Source organism: Dermacentor albipictus, chromosome 3 (assembly GCF_038994185.2).
Source record: "Dermacentor albipictus isolate Rhodes 1998 colony chromosome 3, USDA_Dalb.pri_finalv2, whole genome shotgun sequence".
Taxonomy (NCBI): Eukaryota; Metazoa; Arthropoda; class Arachnida; order Ixodida; family Ixodidae; genus Dermacentor; species Dermacentor albipictus.
This window is the reverse complement of record NC_091823.1, coordinates 157,080,239-157,096,498: the sequence shown is the minus strand read 5'-3', so window position 1 is coordinate 157,096,498 and position 16,260 is coordinate 157,080,239. Positions and strand designations below refer to the sequence as shown.

The 16,260-nt window shown below is 45.4% G+C and overlaps 2 protein-coding genes across 3 annotated transcripts in view; both read right to left on the bottom strand.

Annotated features, from left to right (window-relative positions):
* LOC135908671 (uncharacterized) overlaps window positions 1-3,651 on the bottom strand; it is a 44,461-nt gene extending 40,810 nt beyond the window's left edge. For both annotated transcript variants that reach the window (XM_070536219.1, XM_070536220.1), the window contains exons 1-2: window positions 3,565-3,651; window positions 3,404-3,461 (exon numbers count right to left, since the gene is read on the bottom strand). In XM_070536219.1, the coding sequence (XP_070392320.1) occupies window positions 3,404-3,461; window positions 3,565-3,615 (109 nt within the window). In that variant the 5' untranslated portion in view covers window positions 3,616-3,651. The remainder of the gene's footprint in view (window positions 1-3,403; window positions 3,462-3,564) is intronic.
* A 33-nt stretch (window positions 3,652-3,684) lies between these two features.
* LOC139057635 (uncharacterized) overlaps window positions 3,685-16,260 on the bottom strand; it is a 63,837-nt gene continuing 51,261 nt past the window's right edge. Inside the window, exon 9 of the mRNA XM_070536215.1 lies at window positions 3,685-3,703. The gene's annotated coding sequence lies outside the window, so the exon portion shown is untranslated. The remainder of the gene's footprint in view (window positions 3,704-16,260) is intronic.

Sequence of the window (16,260 nt, the reverse complement as noted above, 5' to 3'; positions counted from 1 at the left end):
AGAAGAAAAATGCTTTGTCACTGTCACAGCTGCCATGTCATACCGTGTTCCCTCGCTTTGCTACCGTTAAAAGGCTTTCTACTCTGTTTGCACAGAAGGCTACAAGGTGGCGTCAGGAGCAACTCTGCAATGTTCTCGCGGTGTCTACCTTTTCCATTAACCCTCATCCGTCTCCACTCTGTCGACTGATGACGATAATACAAAGAAAAAAATTATAAGAATACATGAAAAGCGTAGTTCTGGTACAGTGCTCACGCCGGTCACTGGACTGAAGTCTTCTATACATCGATGAAAGTTCACTAAGTCCTTTTCACAAGATTTTTGGTATCGTTTTACGAGTAGTCGTTTTTGCATTTACAGGCATCAACCATGCTTTTCCTGCAAATAATTGTGAAGGTCCAAGCAACTTTGATGCTTCAAAAATAACATTTCTTGATGTTTAAACGAGGACTTGATTGAAGTATTAGCGGCAAGCACAATCCAAAGTCAGTTGCGAGGAAAGGTAATCTGCTATAAATAACACACATGGAGTGATGTGCATGTGTACAGCGCCCTCGTTATCATGAACAGGGTGTTGTTGCAAGCGCCAATGGTGTGCAATGTAGTTAAGCCAAGGTGCCTTTAGAACATTTTAGTAAGGTCCCTCTAAGTGGAAAGGAGGAGCCCTGCTTGAATTTGTGAGCTTGAAAAAATCAGGTAGTCTCTAATCAGGGACGGATAGGCGCAAGGGTACGTGAAACGTCTTGCGTCTTACGTGGCGCGTTGTGCGTGCCGCAGATGGTGCATGAGCACTAGTGTGCAGAAATGACCTAACGAAGTAGACAGCGCACATTTATTCACGCATTGAAAGCTAACAACTGTGACTTAACTGGGTTGGGTATCCATTTCACGAGCTGCCAGAATCTCTTTATGCCATTTCTGGACCCTACGTGTCGAACGCAGCGGCGCCGTAGCCGAGCAAGCGAGAAACTTATACAAGAAATTGCAGACGTTCGGGCCTTATAACTCCTCATAAACAGCCATTTGAAGTCGAATAAATATGTCTGCTATGGCAGAATGAGATCTTTCAAACGCGACCACTCGAGCTGGGATAGACAAATGTACTGCCGAGCTACGCCTCACCCCGCGCGAGATTAAATTTAGCTCAGTTTGCGTCAAGCATAGCCTCACAATATTGTCATCTGTAGGCCCGGCACAGGCATGATCAAGCAACGGCTTATTCCCTGTGCCCAACGACGCCAAAGTAAGGCATGCGACATTTATTCACGCACTAGAAAGCTTGTAGTGCTTACGATCCAGCTAGGATTTGTACGACAGCCTACGCTTGCAATCGTGCTAACTGCGTCTTTGTAGTGGGCCTGCCATGATTAAAGGTGATGGGAACTGACTGGTATGCTACTATCTTGCTGCTAGAGTCCGATCACGCCGTTTCTGGACCCTATGTGTCATAGCCGGGCAAGCGTGAAATTTCTGCAAGAAGTGCATAGTTGTAGGCCTTATGACTCCTGATGAGCACAGGTTTGAGTTTGATGGAATATACCAACTATGTCTGAGCTCTCTCAAGCGGGACCACTTCCGATCGGATCCACAAAAGCACTGCCGAGCAAAGCCTCTCTGACTGCCAGGAGAGGCTAAATTTAGTTACGATTGCTTCATGCGCTTCGCGACAACCTCGTCATCCGTGCACGTAAGATGGGCATGACCGAATAATGAGTTCCGCCCTGTAGACAAATATACGAAAGTAGAGCACGTGGATAGTATGGTTGCAAAGGTATCAGCGATGATGATTTAACATACGAGGGCGAATCAGAAAGTCGTTGCCCGTATATTTTATTAGCCCAAGTAAGGAACATAAAATTACAATTATGAGTGCCATTCCACGCGCCTTACACTATTTTAACACATATTCCCCACAACAGTTCAGGCATTTGTCCCGTCGGAGCAATAAATTTGAGATGCCCCTGCGGTTTAATTCGTTCGGCTGACTGTGGGACCACCCTCGGACTGCTGTCCTGGCTTCATCGTTGCACATTAATCGCTGTCTTCTGATGAATTTCTTCAGCGGACAGAAAGCGTTGAAAGCACTATAGGGGGACGACGTCCGGATGTATGTTGGGCGGTCCAGACTCTCGCGGACAAATGAGCGGAGCTTGTCGGCGGTTCCGATGCCCCACGTGGCGACGCATGCGGCCTCCCCGAACGCTCATTGTGATGCAAGTCTCGACGGCTCTCTGCGAGCTCACAACACCACCCCTTGACATAGGGAGACACCTTTCGCCTTACGTGGGCTGCCTTTCGCTGCGTATTTCGATAGGTGTTCATCCCCTTGCTCCATAGAAAACTAATCAGACTCCGTTGCTCGCACGCCGTGGACGTGGGAAGCACAACCGTCGTTTTCGACAACTAACAGCAGTGCCGTGCCGCGGACCTACCGCCATAAAAGCCGCGCCGGTCCAAGAAAAGTCTGGGAGTGTATATGTTGACTTGGCATTTACAGCCGTAATTTGGCTAAAAAAAATAGGGGCAAAGAATTTCTAATTCTCCCTCGTATTTTCGTTACATGAGGGTTTAGCAAGCAACTTTAAATACTTTTCTCATCAAGTAAAACAATAGTAGTTTGGAATTTCCCAATTTTGTCCCTAGAGTTGGCGTTATTCTTAACGGTGAAAGCATCACAAGAAGACTCGCGAAACCTAGCACTCATTACTGGTGCTATAATCTGTGACCGCGCTACGTGCATAGCCAAAGTATAGATTCCCCGCGGTTTCAAGCTCAAATGTTAATTTGAGCACGAGAATCCAGAGCCGGTATGTTTACAACTCACCCAAGCCCCACCGGCTGCCAAAGTGAAATACATTCTATACGATTACTCATGATAAAAAAATACACTGCAATCTTTTCCTACCGCTGGTTCCAGGCCTACAGACATGTAGACCTAGCGGAGAGAGACAGAAATACTTTTTTTCCATTATTTCATTAAGCGCAGGCCTTTAGTCTAGGGTGGCTCGTTGAAAACATGACTTTGTGGAGGCAGGTTCTCCGTTCATTCATTGAAGACAGTATGTTCACGATGCTTGATGTGTGTATCACTTGACGTACGTATGGTCTTCACACGACACACATTATATTGTGGGGTTTTACGTGCCAAAACCACTTCCTGATTATGAGGCACGCCGTAGTGGGGGACTCCGGAAATTCCGACCACCTGGAGTTCTCGACGTGCACCTAAATCTAAATACCACTGGTGTTTTTGCATTTCGCCCCGATCGAAATGCGGCCGCCGTGGCCGGGATTAGATCCAGCGACCTCGGCCTTCAAACAAAGCATCAGCTTTCGTGTAAGCGCCTTCATGCCGGGTAATCTAGTAGCGCTGTGCACATGATCGTACATAGAGTTCGCTCACCCGCCCCTGTCCGGTGAAAGCCGTAGGTGAACCGGCCGACGCCGACGATGTTGGGCACCTGCGCGGTTGCATTGTTGATCAGCGTGTGCGTACACAAGGACAACACGTAAAACATTATGTCCCTGAAACTACCTCATCATGGCGAAAGAAACAACGCCTACCATGTGCATGCCGATCCAGTACATCGCATCCTTTCTCGAAGAGATCAGCATTGCCGCTCTTCAAGCTTCTTCTTCTTAATAATCTTCATCTTCTCCTTTTATAGATGGTTGCTCTTGGTTCTTCAGACATGGCACGCACCTTGAAAGAGATTGGTCATACATTCAGAAATGAAACAGCAGAAAATAGAATAGGGAAAAACGCGCAAAAATGTAAAGAACTACAACGAAAAAATGTATTGAATTATAAGAAAAGTCAAGTTAAAAAACATTTTGACGAAAACTAATTGAAGCTGAACTGGCATTCTGACCAATGAACCCTCCAATGGTTACCTAAATAAACATATGAAGTACAACGCTACTTCGCTGGTGTCTAAAACTAAATTGTACTGTTCTAAACAATAGCTGGCGTGGGGAAAATACAGGAAACGCAAGACTGAGGAGAGTGGATTCAAGGAAAATTTTTCTAACGGAGGTGAAACAGACGCAAGATGACGATATGTGTTGCTGAATGGAGCAAGGGCCAAATTATAGCCAAAGAGCACCACGCATGCGGTGACGGATTGTCTGTCAGTTGTCAATGAGATGAAACTGAATTTTGATAGGCATATGGGGGGGGGGGGGGGGACAAGCATTTAAAAGGGTCTAAAGACAGTCACTGTAAAGCGCGCAAAATTTATAAGTATTAAAACCATGACAATAAATCTGGGGTATGCTAGGACTCTAAGATATGTTTGAAAATTTGTGATGTTCTCACGTTGTAGTGATGGTGCAAACAGTAGTGAAAGCTTTAGGCAATCAACTCTTTATTGAGTGAACTCGTGTCCAGAAAAACACGTGGTGCCCAATGTGCAACACTAGGGCGAGCACACACACACACACACACACACACGCACACGCACGCACGCACACACGCACGCACGCACGCACACACGCACGCACGCACACACACACACACACAAACACACACAAACACACACGCGCACGCACACACACACACACACACACACACACACACACACACACACACACACACACACACACACAGGCTGAGCTTGGGCCCTATAACGTAAACCTATTCCAATATTTTTCTATTCCAATCTCCTGACGTCAAATTTGCGTAACCACCGACGTAAGCACCGGGCGGTCACCCGCAGGGTTGTCTGAACAGACCAATCAAACGCTCTCCTCGTTCTTAGGAGGTCACTTTTGTTTGCTTGAAACACGAATACCATTGCCTACACTCAGCGGCTTGTCGTATCTAATTGGCTGACAAGAGGCGAGGAGCACGCTCAAGTGGAGAGGTATTCATTGGGGCAGAGCCAGCGCACTAAAAATCGATAACCGGATGAAGAGGGTGGTGCCAGCGTCTGCGATTGGTCGGCTTTCCCTTACTTAGCTTGTGGTGGCTCATCGAAAATCACGGCAGCATGCAACGGAAGCTTAAGAATGACGCTAAAACTGGCACTCAGCAAAGAAGAGTTGGCAGAATGAGGTGGTAAACGTGCCGAAAGGGCTCGAAAACGTTACACGGCCACGCAATAAGTTTTATTATACGCAAATACACCTATGCTCTCCGGCAAGTGCGAGTAGCCAGCGTCTCAGCGATCGGCGGCAGCCATCCTTTAGTCCATTCGGAACGGGGCCGCCTGCGGCTATTCCGAAGAAAATTCAGTTTTGTTCGGCATATTAATGCATCTTTATCGCGCACACGTCACTTTGACGCGGTGAGTTTGTGCGGTTTTGTGACGTCGCGTGACAGGCAGGTGAAGTGGGTGCAGCCCGAAAACTTTTAACCAATAGCCGAGGGCTAATGGCGAAAAGGGGTCGAATCAGAAATAACTGTTTTTCTTTTTTCTGTCAAATCATGCATAATCAGTGTGAACACATCATACCAGATGGGGAGGTATCGCGGTTTTCGTGACGTCGCGTGACAGACAGGTGAAGTGGGCGTGGTCGAAAAAAGTTTTGGACCAATCGTGGAGGGCTGATAGCAGAATTGGAATAGAAACGTTTGGAATAGTTTACGTTATAGCGCCCCTTATTAGGCCAAGGAACTTTTCTTCTCGGCCAGTAGACTAGTAGACAATTGCTTACTTTTTATTTACTTTAAATGTGTTGCTGGCGTTTCAAATCTGGGAGTGTGCTTTTTTTTTAGGCAAGCGCTTTATTAAATAATTCTGATGCCCGCCTTAGCTGCATTCTATTTTGATGGTTTATAGTTGGATGCTCCAGTATTAGTTTTATGAATGCTTTAAACAGCAGCATTATTTTACCTAATGTACTTTTGTCTGCAGGGATAGTAGCAGGGATGATAACTACCTCTGAAGGTGTAAAGTTATTCACGACAGATGCTATGCCGCGAGGCGACATATCGTTTTCATAGTATGCTTTAGTTTAGCGCTGTAAAGGGAAGATGCTGTTCTCATTCAACCTGGTGAGTTGTCAGTCTATTTGCTCGCAAAAGTAATTTAGAAGGTAAAGAATTCCAACGGCCGCCGAGTGTCTGCTGCATTCCCTAGCCGAGGCCTTACTTCGAACACTCCGTACTGCGAGCGCGTAGAAACGCTCGAAGTCGGACGGAGACAACCCTATCACACGCATCCCGTTATACTATAACATGGAAGGTGCACCCCGTCTGGTGAACGGAACTCTCGTTTGTTTTCATCCCTGGGCACGCTGACCTGGAAATTTTACAGCCTTTAGTCTGGTGCTTGAGTGCATAATATTTGTATTTAGCTCCTGAAAGCAACAGAAACCCGAGTCGCAGTGCAGAGTTGCCTGTGAAGGTTGAAAACAGTTAAGTATCGTACCTGTTCCAGTAGACACATAAGAGAGATAAAACATCATTATTGAAAAATTACTGCTGGGTTTCTAAAGAGAAACGGAGGGGCCGGAAGGTTGGGACTTGGCAGTGGTGGCGACAACAGAGCATCATCTAAGCGCCTGCTGCTTTTCTTGCTGCAAATCACCGATCAGCGCAGCTGCATCCGACGCCCTTTACCGGTACGGCTCCCACACGCCGTATCCGAGCACTGTCATCACCAAGAGGCGTCACCACCAGGAGGCGTATCTGTGCAAGGATCTGCGGCATCTCGACGAGCAGCTGGCTATAAAAGAAGACAACGTTTCACTGGCCCGCTCACTTGGCAGTGGTGGCGACAACAGAGCATCATCTAAGCGCCTGCTGCTTTTCTTGCTGCAGATCACCGATCAGCGCAGCTGCATCCGACGCCCTTTACCGGTACGGCTCCCACACGCCGTATCCGAGCACTGTCATCACCAAGAGGCGTCACCACCAGGAGGCGTATCTGTGCAAGGATCTGCGGCATCTCGACGAGCAGCTGGCTATAAAAGAAGACAACGTTTCACTGGCCCGCTCACTTGGCAGTGGTGGCGACAACAGAGCATCATCTAAGCGCCTGCTGCTTTTCTTGCTGCAGGTTAGTACGGTACACACGTAACTTTTTTTTTTCTTTTTCTTTTTTTTTCTGCGTCAGTCGCCGCTACTGCCAAGTTGTCAAATTGTAGTGCTTACTTTGTTGGTTGTCTTGCGAAGCATGTCGAAAGATTTGGCTAAAATGAAAGACGATTTTGCTAGGCTAAAAGAAGAGCTAAAACAAGAACTAAAGACATTCAAGGAATCGATGGAAAGGGAACTTCGGAATAAAATCAGGGAATTACGCCTTGAACAACGTAATCTTACTGAGAGTCTTGAGTACGCTTATGCTGAAATCCGCGATATGAAGAAAGAAGTGCAGGACCAAAAATCAAAAAGCACAGAACAAGCAAGTGAAAATGATGTGCTTAAGGCTAAATGCTCCACCCTTGAAATGACTGCCTCAGACCTAGAAAAGCGAGTTGTTCATTCAGAGCAATACTCACGGAAAGCAAATCTTGAGATTTTTGGGGTCGTCGAGAGGGAGAGCGAAAACGTTGTGGCCATTTTGTCCGAGATTGGAAACGCCATCAAAGAACCTATAACTGAATCTGACATCGAGACATGTCATCGTGTTCCCACCCGGAAACCTGCCATAACAAACATAGTGGTTCAATTTAAGTCAAGAACAAAGCGTGATGCTGCTCTCAGGAAAGCAAAGAAGACACGGTTCACTAACAAAGACATAGGACTAGGGGATGAAACACCGGTATATGTGAACGAACACCTTTGTCCAGCACAGAAAAAACTGCTAGGAATGGCAGTGAAAAGGAAGCATAACTATAAATGGAAGTCAGTTTGGACAAGCAATGGTAAGATCTTTGCAAGGTGGGCTTATGACTCTGAAGTTACATATATATCTTGTGAAGGGGACCTTGCAAAGATAGGCCCGGTCCCTGAAGCTACTAGTGCTCCTTTATCTTTTGAAGCGGGCTCGGCCTAGGCGGGCCCTGAACCAAGTTCCGCTATTTGATACGTCGATACGCCATACACGGTCAAAATGGAATATTACGATTTCATTTTACCCTCTCGCGTTCAGCTTCCACACCAGCCTCTTAGTTCAATTTTACATATCAATGCTCGCTCCGCTAATAATAAAGAAGACCAGATAACAGAACTGCTCAACGAATTTAGTTTTCATTTTAGTATTATTATGCTAACCGAAACATGGTTCAATAGCGATAGTAACGCACTACGGTTAAATGGATACAGCAATTATTTCATTAACCGGCCGAACAGGCGCGGTGGTGGTGTTGCCGCATATATTGAAACACAGCGCCATTGCGTTCCTGTTCCGGAGTTCTGCATATCAACGAGTGATTATGAGATGTTAACCTTGAAATGCAACTTGGAAATAATAACGGTAGTATACCGGCCTCCTAATGGCATTATTTCAAGTTTCATAGACTTCTTTGAAACATTTTTAGACTACGTTAGCGCAAATAATTTTCGCCTCATCTGCGGAGGAGATTTCAATATTGATGTCACAGGGGATAGCACCTTAACCCAACGTTTTCTTATTACCGTTCAGTCGACTGGTTTCATGAATTTGATCAACACACCTACACGTGTTACGCAGACTACTTTATCCTGTATTGATCTCCTCATTACCAATATTGAAACTATCGTCAACCAAGCTGGTACCATTACCTCAGATATTAGTGATCATTGTCCTGTGTATATGTTTTATTACACAGATCCCAAAAATTGCAAGCGTCCTGAAACGCCAATTTATGCTCAATATATATCAAATAGCGCTCTGGAAACATTCAAGTACAACATTAGTATTCACGATTGGTCCCACTTATACAGGATAAAAGACGCAGATATTGCGTACGCAAAGTTCATTTCCGAATTCATAACTATCTACTCTTCACATTTTCCTTTCAAAGAAATTAAACACTCAAAAAAAATCAGAAAACCGTGGGTCACACCCGCGCATATTAAAATGATAAAGAACAAGAATAAGCTTTACCATGCTTTTCTACGTACTCGGTCGCCAGAAATTTTGATTAGATTCAAAAGCGCACGAAACAAACTAAACGGTGAGCTTAGACACGCCAAGCGAACATACTATCAGCAAATATTTTCTGAACTTGCAAGGAAACAGCCCAGTGTAGTTTGGAAATTGATAAATGACGTTATGGGCCGCACCAGAAAGAACGCGTCAGTAGGAAGAATAAACCATAAAGGAAGTGAGCTATCGGGGAAAGCACTTGCTGACCATTTCAATAGTCACTTCACGAACATTGGAATAACAGTAAATCAGATACCGAATTCAGAAACGCCGACGAACACATGCACCGACAGCATTTTCCTTGAGCCTACCGATGAAGTAGAGGTTTACAGGACATTCATGAACTTAAAAAATAGCAAGGCCTTAGACATAGATAACCTTCAAATAAAACCAGTTAAGTATGTCATAGAATTCATAGCTCCTGTGATTGCTCATATTTTTAACCTGATTCTAGAAACTGGCGTCTATCCTGATGAAATGAAGAAAAGTAGGGTGACCGTCTTATTCAAGGGCGGCGACAGAAACGACACAAGCAATTATAGGCCAGTCTCTGTCATTCCTATCTTTTCGAAAGGATTAGAAAAGGTGATATTCACTCGTTTGTCTAAATTTTTCCATTGTAAGAATATTATATGTGACGCCCAATTCGGCTTCCGGAAAGGGCGATCAACCGAAAGCGCCCTGCTAACCATTAAAGAAATCATCGTGCAAAATATTCAAGACAACCTTTTCACTCTCGGCCTGTTTATCGATTTTAGCAAGGCGTTTGACTGTCTCAAACATAATATTTCAATTTACAAGCTTTCACTTAGTGGAATCCGCGGAACACCTCTGGCTCTAATAAAGTCTTACTTAGAAAACAGGAAGCAGGCAGTATATATAGACAATCAACAATCCTTTTTTTTACCAGTGCAAAACGGTGTACCACAAGGCAGCGTGTTAGGGCCTTTGCTTTTTAATATATATATTAATGATATTGTGAGCATTGATTCAACCGTAAAATTTATCATATATGCGGACGACAGCAGCATATTAATTTCGGGTCCTAATGCAGACGATCTAATTATCAAATGTAATCAAATACTTGACAAATTACACCTCTGGTCCAATTTGAATTGCATTAGAATAAATCCAAAGAAGACGAAAGTAGTAATATTTAGAGCTAAAAATAAGATAGTCAAAACATGCCATGCTGTCAAATGCCAAGGCCAAGAAGTTAAAGTAGTGAATGAACACAAAATTCTCGGGGTTACGTTTTCTTCAAACTTAAGTTGGGATAAACACATAGAAGATGTTTGTAGTAAACTAGCCGCAGTGACAGGAATCTTATCTCGTTGCCGACATCTTCTTCCAACACAGGCTAAAATCCAAATTTATCATTCACTGTTTGCTTCATATATTAACTACTGTGGTCTTGTATGGGCTACAACGACAAAGGGAAACGTTGCAAAGATAGGTGCACTTCAAAAGAGGATCGTGCGACATATTGCAAACCTTGATCACCAGTCTCCCACGCGAAGTGCTTTTATAAGCTACAATATAATTAGGGCGGAATATATGTATCCGTATCGCTTGCTCCGCTCCTTTTACTTTTCCACTGTAGCTTCCAAAGATTTTCTAATGAATCTAGCATCACTAAGAAAAAGACATATTACATTATCCACACGTAATGATGACGTTTGGTTTCGACCAAAATTTCGAAATAATTATAAATTTCAGTCATTACAGCATAATCTTCCATTTATTCTAAATGAGCATAAATGTGTGATCAGTTACGGCGTAAAAGGTCTGAAAATGTATTTTGTATCTAAAGAATGAATGGCTATGTATGTTTGCCTTTTGTTTTGCAAGTACTGTTTCACATGAACATGTATGTATTCTATTTTCTTTATACTCTGGTGTTTTAAACTTCTTTTTGTTTGTATTGTCATATGTTCACAACTATAAAGTTATTACACACATTTTGAAATCATATGCTGTAGATTTGTTAATTATCCTTATGTTACTGTATAATACATTGTTCTTTGCATTTCTTGATGTCATGGACACTACCTGTTGCTGTACATCAATACTGCCTTGTAGAAGGGGGTCATGGGCCTAGTCAAGCTGTCGAGACAGCTTTTAGCTCTTGACCCTTTCCAGGACCTATTATTTCTGGAAAAATAAAAAATTGAATTGAAAAGCTGCCCTTTCCGCCACACGCAGGCCAGGCCTTCAACAATGCCGCGAACAAGTGTTTGCACCTTTCGGAGAGGCTCGCTACGCATCACTTTTTAAACCTCTGGCTCGCTCGAAAGGCCGTTTGTGATTAAACAAACCTACCCGCCGTGGTTGCTTACTGGCTATGGTGTTGGGCTGCTAAGCACGAGGTCGCGGGGTCGTATCCCGGCCGTGGCAGCCGCATTTAAAAGGGGTTAAATGCGAAAACACCTGTGTGCTTAGATTTAGGTGCACCTCAAAGAAGGCCAAGCGGTCCAAATTTCCTATGGCCCTCACTACAGCGTGCCTCATAATAATATCGGGGTTTTAGGGACGCAAAACCCCATATTTGTTCAAATCAAAGAAAACTGATGTGGCTTGCTGGACAAATTGGACGTTTGCACGCACAGCGCAACTAGTTCCGCGGTGTCTTCGCCTAAATCTTTGTGGTGGATCTAGATAAGGTAGTGGACAGCAAGGACTCTTTCAGCTTCAACGAAACACCTCGATTTGCCGCAGCAAACAAGAAACGCTTGAGTGCAGCACCAAGAGAAAGAGCCGCCTTGAACCTGCACGCCGTAGCCACCTTCGTTTATCTGGACAGCGTTGTCAGCGCAAGTAACAAATTCCAGAGTTGCCAATAGTCAGGCTTGCAGGAAATCGGATGCATACAAAATCACTATAAAATGTAATGGAAGGAAAGAAAAATAAATCTGGCGTCGAAATAAGGCAGAAAATGTTAAAAATGGGGAAACCTTAACAAAGGGATATTTTTCGTTTTCGGAGACAAAACCGTACACGGCTGGGCAAAAGTTCCTATTGCTGCAGCCTACAGCGCAATACGGGACAAAGACATTATGTACTCGCATTGCCTACGTTACGCTTCTATTTGTGATATGAAGGATGACCCTTGTCCGTGGCATGCATTCACTGGAAGGGATGAGCCAAAAATCACAACTAACAAGGAACAATAATAAAAGAGAGAGAGAGAGCGGGGGATGGGTTATTGTAGCCGTTAAGATGAAACGTACTTCCATTAAAGCAGGAATAAAGCATATGCAGAAAAATTGTCTCTCGTTTTATCGATTTGTTGGATAGTCGTCGAGCGACCTAAGAAGCGACCTAAGAGCGACACTAAGAAGAGTCTTTCCCAAGAACGAAACAAATAATTATTTGGAATTCACAATAGTGAGGAGGCCCTTCACCTAACAGCGGTCCTTTCCTGGCTTCCTGGCGCCACGGAAAAGCATTGGGCTCATGATTCTGGGGCTCTGGATTCAGATCGCGTCGTGGCATGTTTGTTTTGGGCGAAAGCCTTAAGTGGCTCATGGGTCTAAAGATCCGTTGTGCCGCGTTATCTAAAAACTTCCCGTCCGAGGCTATGGCACCCAAATTCAATGACACCAAAGTTGATGATGCCACGCTAGACCCCTGGTGGGAATCGAACTCATGACCTCTTCTGGGAGTCTAACCCATGACCTTTGGAGTTAATTAGGGTAAATTTAACAAAGGCACTCGAACTCTCGACCTTTGGTTGGACGAAAACTGAATGGCACCCAAATTGATGGTGCTACCATTGGTGGGACCGATCCCACGACTTTGGTGTTAATTAGGACGAAGTTAATAATATAGTCAACGCACTCCAACCCACGACCCCTGGTGGGAATCGACCTCATGACCTTTGGCGGGACCAAAACTCAATGACAACAAAATTGATGGTGCCACCATTGATCATCGAGCATACGACCATTGGTGGGAGTCGCATCTACGACCTGTACATATTGAGGCATATGTGTGCTATACATCTGCCAACTTAGTATGCCGTATTATACCCAAAAATCCCTAGATCGCGAACTAAATCCCTGAAATTGTTTTGCAGAGACGACGCTTTGATTCACGGGGCCACAAGCTTTTGTGCACACTTCTACTCACATCTCTATATATCCTGTTGAATGATAAAGTAAACTGGTTTGTTTGTTTCTACTCGGCTCACCTTGCTCGTCGCCGTCCGTTACACAAGATGCCGTTTACTTTGGGAATGCGTCTCCTGTATGCAGAGCTTTTGGAGCTACAACGTATGAGGTGCTGTGAAAGTAGAAATATTGAAAATTGCCAAGCATGCGTCCTCGAGCGCGCGATAGATAAATTTGGCCAAACTTTAGACGTTTTGCTTTTACACGCGCTGTGCAGCGGCTGTAATACCCAGCCGCGATAATTCTTCGCGCTCTTTCGCGAAGAGAAACAAGCAAGGGTTTCCAAAACAAAGAATAGGCGGCAGCTTTGAACGCCCTTTTTGGTCAAAAAACAAACACTATTTTACTAGAACAACCTCAATTACAGGGCCGCCGGAAGACTTGCCCCATACAGCGGTCAAGGGAACAGTGACACCAGCTCCACCCTCTTCTATTACGATGCCACAATTAAAAGCAGTCGTGACTGACTACAGCGCCGGTAGTTCTGGCGACCGCTACTGCGGGTGCGCTGCTCCACTTCCATTAGTAGTGCAAGAGAGTTAAGAAACATCTGGTTCCGGTAACCTTGCTAAAGTCTGCCTGGGTACTGTTGTGCCCGGCGGCCGTTCAGAGCGGCGAATGCCACCCCTGCGACACACAGTTCTGACGCCTCATGCTACGATTCTTCACACCTGTCAGCAGCCCAAATCGGCCTCTCCGCACCGGAGTGGAGGTCTGTGCAAGGCTTTGCTTCTTCACACCTGTCAGCTGCACAAATTGGCACGACCACGCCGGAATCGGAGTCAGCGGACGTTGCCCTATTTGCCTGTTTGTGCCAAGTGATGTGCGTGCGTTTCCGACCAAGCTCCCTTTGGAGGAAAAAGGCAACCGACCTCCTGACTCCATCGGTCTCTCAACACCATCGTTTGCCCGACGCCGGGATTGGTCTCCTGACGCCATCTGTCTCCTGATGCCGGGTTGGTGGAAACCATGAACAATGACGACGCAGGCATAAAAAGAGGATCCAAACGCCTAGGAGAGGGGGGAGGACGCTCGGAAACAGTGTAACATTCGGACATGCTAAGACGCTACCATAGTGTGCTTCGATAGTTGGAGCCGTATTGTAAATCTCAACGACATACCTTTTTGCATATATTGCTCTTTTTTCATTCTCTTAAACGTCGCTCGGAACCCTTGCTCCCGGCACCTGTCACGGCACCATCGATGGAAACTTCGTTGGCCGCATGGACCCCCAACTTCATAACAGTACTTTTGAATATGCGTAGCGGCGTAAATAGCGAGATAACAGTGTGTCTAAATAAATATTCAGCTAATTCGAGAACGACAGTAGATGTCTAAACACACCAGGGAACCCCTAACTTTAGGGATAAATCCCTAAAGTTTGCATCACTGATGCTAAATGGCAAACCTTGCTGTATGATTTTCCGTATTTGCCGTTTATATTGCCTGAGGTTCCTCGTGTCAGGTCTTACGTTCTCGGTAAAATTATTCCTCAGAATTCTGAGAACGGCAGCCCACAAAAAAATTCCATGAAATAAAACAGCTACAACGATTTCTTTTGTCTTAAAGCTTCTCCGAGGTAAATATTAAAAGTGCGAAACAATAGCTCAGCTGAAACCTGAGAATGATGTCACTTGATTGGCGCGGCTGCACACTACCTCCGAGATTGGCCCAGGAATGAGGTTTGAAGCATACGCTATACAGAAAAATGGCGGTAAAGTCGCTAAGGAAGACGTTGGCTGTTGTAATTACTAAGCACAAATAACATTATCCGATCGCAGTATTCAAACAGGGGGCCCCTAGCACAACAGCACGTTTTCACTTAGCTGGCGTTTGCTTCAATTGACACTGCCACTACAGCTACGAGTCATACACTTCTCGTATTATTATAAAATGTTGCTATCGCATCCATTGATTCGCCCTCATGGCGAAACTGTAATATCTTTTTTCCCAACATGATCACGCGGCCGCATCGCATTTCTCTCTTGCTCGGGAGAAGCGTAGGAAATAGGGAAAGTTGCTTAAGGTGCAGCGCCTGAGAACGTGGTGGACAGTCAAAATGACTTCTTTTTCTCAACTGAAACAAGAACACTTCTATGAAATTATCAGAAGTGCACCTATTTTCGGTTAGCTAGCATGTTCACTTAATTTAGACCGCTTCACCAAATGATTTGCGTATGAGCATGCGGAGTTTGGGAATTTTTTACAGCGAAGGTGCCTATGGCTAGGTTCATCTTGTCGTAACGCCAACAGAAACTATCATCTATGGATCATTCCTCCAAGTGCAATGGCTCATACCCCCGCTTCCCCGTAAGGCAGAGGCCACAAGCACTCAGCAAAGCGAAGCGAACAAAGCATACCTTCTTTGAAATCACGCATACAGCATGCAAAAACAGCTTACGCTTCATGAAAAAACAAGCTCAAAATAAGCATCAGAACACATAACTGATGATAAGGCGCTCCTTCACTTACATGTCATGCGAAGCTCGCAGCGCTCCCCGCATATGTTGCCTGGTAAAGAATACTGTTCCGCAATCTGTAGTAGCGACGGCAGCTTCACAGTAGCATAGGAAGCAGGAAGTGACGTATGTACACTTTCGTAACTAAAAGAAGAACCCGCCTAACAACTGATATGTGTTGTGACAGCTGTGGGGATGCGCGACTCTCACGCATCCCCTGATATGTTGTTTTCCATGCATAGCTCCCGTCTTCCGTAATCCGGCTTCGCCGCGTGGCCTGGGGCCCGCGGCGGTCCGTGTGGTTGAAGCGCAATCGCGAGACGGCGCGAGTGTTGCGCTGCTAACGCCGCCTCACGGCCGGGTTACTTGGGCGCGGAAAGGAGAATGCTCTTCCTCTTTGGTTCGGGCCGGCGAGTGGCGCGAACGCTCCGCGCATGCGCCGATCCATGCTTCATTGAGACCGTCTCACGAGGCCTCGTTGGAACGTGCCACCGTTCGCGTGACCGTACGCGCGAACGACCAGGCGTTGATATCCAGCATGGGGAAAATATATTTGCTTGTTATCCGGTCGCGGTCAGTCGGACTTTCCCGATTTGTCGCGCTCCCATCGGC